Raw genomic sequence first — 3,141 nt, 5'->3', positions numbered from 1 at the left:
ACAAAATAATAAAAGCCGACGGATAGCAGCACTAGTTGCGCATTTAAAAAAACGCAATAAAAACATACTTTGACAAAATATGTATCAAAATCTTGCTACTAGAAAATATAAAAGCTTCTTTTGAGTATTATTGACATCTTTTGTTGAGTTCGAAACCATTCGCCACTGTGCAAACGGAAGCCATCTTCCCGACTCCGCTAGCTCTCCGATGTTCTCCCGTGCGAGTCGTGATGTCTGCGCCTCTAATCAGCTGTGTTATCGCGATGTGAGTGCGTGAGAGGTGTGTTTTGGGGATACTCCGCAGCATGGGCAAGGAGCAGGAGCTTCTCGAAGCCGCTCGCAATGGAAACCTGGCCGTGGTGGAGCGGATTCTCAGTCAGCGGGCCAAGAAGACGGGACCACTGGCGAGGTGAGAGAAGCGACGGCGTAAAAAAAAGATAACCTCTCTTTTCGAGCGGTTTATTTCGCTGTACAGGACCGATATGGATGTTTATTTCTCCATAAACGTCCCTCATGCGAGTAAACTGCGCAAATTCGCTTCTCGCGGGGCAACTGAGGCCGCGAAAAGCCGCGTGCTTTCCTTCCTACTCGACGGTCGCGAGCCCGCACCAGCGATGTGGGCAGGGGCCCTCCCACTGATCACTAGACCGTGCAGCGCCGTTTTTTGCGCGTGCGAGTATTCTTTCCGCGGCAGATCTTTTTCCGGGCCAAAAGAGATTCTCGAGGTGCAGCGATCGCTTAGGAAACCAACGGTTTCGCACCTGCCGCGAAGAAGTGAAGAGAGAGGTCCTTCTCTGCACGGAAGCCGCTGCTGGCTACCGCGCATCGCACTCGCATCCCGTTGCAATTGGGCGCAGTTTTCCATTGGATCGATCCCTCAGCGAGCAAAGGGAAGGTCAATGCCTCGGCCTCTTGCGCGCTTCGTGCCGGAACCAGCGCGTGCGCCCCGCTTTCTGTCCGTTTTATTTCTCTTCCTACTTGGGAGTTTGTCTTGACGGGGGAGGCCCCCTTCGTTTCTCGATCCCCTGCTGTGCCGTGTCATACGGCACACGCGCGCGCGCGCGCGCTCTATTGATGCCCGCGCTGGTACCCGTTACGCGCACGCGCGGCTTGCTGGTGTGGTCTGCTTCCTGGTCTCCTCCGAGTTTCGTTCGTGGAGACCTCGTTGCTCGAAACTTCCCCGTCAGCAAGCAGCTTGGTTAAAATGTTTTCCCGTAAGCGTTACCTGAGCTTATATGAACCACAGTGATATGAACCTTTCGTTTTCGAGGTCGGCCGGAGCAGACTGCATGCAACTAGACGAAACCGTAATGACAGGTTGGTTAGCCGGCTCACGCACATCACTGCGTTGTGGAGTCACGCTTCGCCGTTCATTTTCTGTGGTCTTTTTTAAATTTTTACCCCTATTGTCTTGGCGCGAGTCACTTTCGAAACCCGAGCGGCTCGCATCCTGTTTGAAGTTGCTGCGTCGTCGCCGGCATTCATAGCCGCTGCCGACGCTGCAGGTTTCGCCCCTCGTGTACGTGGTAGTAAAGACCTGCCGTTTTATTTTTTTGTTTGTTTTACGGCGTGCGGTGGAAAGCGAACTCGAGGCCTTCGTGTCTCCCATCAAGCGTGCATTAGCTCTGAGCCTTGCGCTTGAAAGGTCTTACGTAGCCTGTTTGCTGGCGCACTGACGGCGCATGCGAGCTTCGCCGAGGCAGGGTATTACGTACTGCCTGCCACTCCTCTTTATAGTTTTGTTTCCGGTACGGATATGAACCTGTCAGATTACCCTATCTTTCTTTACACAGCTGACAAAGAGTAACTACATGGACCCCGTCATTAGAGCGCAACTGAAAAAAAAAAAAAACAGGGTAACAATTAATAAATAACGTATTCGTCATAAATCGCATTGGCAAGAGCCCAAAGGGGGTAAAGGCCATGTGACGTTTTTTGGCCACCAACAGCAAATGACGTCACTTTGGTAAAAAGATGGAGTGATTGAACTCCGTTAGGAGACTTCAGTGGTGAAGGGGTTAAAGGGTTGGGCAGGCTTCTAGGATAAAGAAGAAAAAAAAAAGTTTTATGGTGTTCGCTTCGCTAAAAATTTGTGTACTTGAACATCTCGGAACGACGAACCTGGCGAACCTGTTGCGCGAGAATTGGTGGGCGGAGCTTGTGTGCACGAAACTCCTGGCGCGCGGCACGGTTTCAAAGGCGCGTTGAACTCCACGATGTGCAATAATCCGGGCGAGAATTCTCATTTCCTGTCCACCCAGCTCCTGATCTCATTTTGTTCTTTTTGAATCACTATGCGATAGCGGGCATTGCAACACCAGAGTGAGCATAAACGGGAGTTTTATCTCGCAAATGTCCGTCCGGAGTGCTGACATCGCTCGCTGGCCTGATATTGTGGCGCGTACGGCAAACCATGCGGCATGCAGATCCCGCAGCTGCGCTTGGATTTGGCAGATTGTCTGTGCATGTTCATTTGCTGAGTTTCCGGTTTTATTGACGCACGTGTTGCCTTTTTTTTTTATTACTGCGTACATACACAAACATTGTCCGCAGCAGGCGATGAATATACGTGCGGCTTGCTCAAACAGTCATTTGTTACTTCGGGAGCACCCGCATATGCGACGCGGACATTTTTCATTAATTTTCTTCCTTTCATGATCTGAATAGTACACCTGCTCGCGGACTAAGTTTGTTTTGGGAAGCGCGCGGCTGACTGTCGTATAAATCGTGTCGGTGTGGTAAACATGCCTGCCACGTCGTTGATATTTATGGGTTGTTAAGATCGGCGAACACGGGCATGGGAGGAATTCCTAGCAGACATGTGTCATCGTGAAGCAAAGGTGCGGCGAGGACTGACGGCGGCAGCAGCGGCGGAAGCAGCGGCTACGGCGGCGACGTCAAGTGTCCGAGTCTGCCCCCGTGTCGCCGGACGGAGTGATGCTGCGAAAGGTCAAGCTGTTGCTGTTACTTGAAAGACGGCTGTGTCCTCGACAGAGGTCTTGTGTTTCGGACATCCGGCGGGGGAATACGAGGACGTACACTCATCTGCTGGTAGACTGCAGGAAATTCCTTTCCTACGGAGGCAACGAAGAGAAGACTTGCCGCAGTGGTCAGATTTACACATCAGCGTTTGATGACTGT

At 51.7% G+C, this 3,141-nt stretch overlaps 1 protein-coding gene across 1 annotated transcript in view; it reads left to right on the top strand.

Annotated features, from left to right (window-relative positions):
- The first annotated feature begins 185 nt into the window (after positions 1 to 185).
- The window catches only part of LOC149371156 (uncharacterized), a 122,694-nt gene continuing 119,738 nt past the window's right edge, over positions 186 to 3,141 (top strand). Inside the window, exon 1 of the mRNA XM_089564693.1 lies at positions 186 to 409. Within this exon, the coding sequence (XP_089420819.1) occupies positions 306 to 409 (104 nt within the window). The 5' untranslated portion in view covers positions 186 to 305. The remainder of the gene's footprint in view (positions 410 to 3,141) is intronic.

This window comes from Amblyomma mixtum, chromosome 1 (assembly GCF_055824585.1).
Source record: "Amblyomma mixtum isolate Tamu chromosome 1, ASM5582458v1, whole genome shotgun sequence".
Taxonomy (NCBI): domain Eukaryota; kingdom Metazoa; phylum Arthropoda; class Arachnida; order Ixodida; family Ixodidae; genus Amblyomma; species Amblyomma mixtum.
Note: the sequence above shows the minus strand (reverse complement) of the source record. Positions and strands in the feature narration are given on the sequence as shown.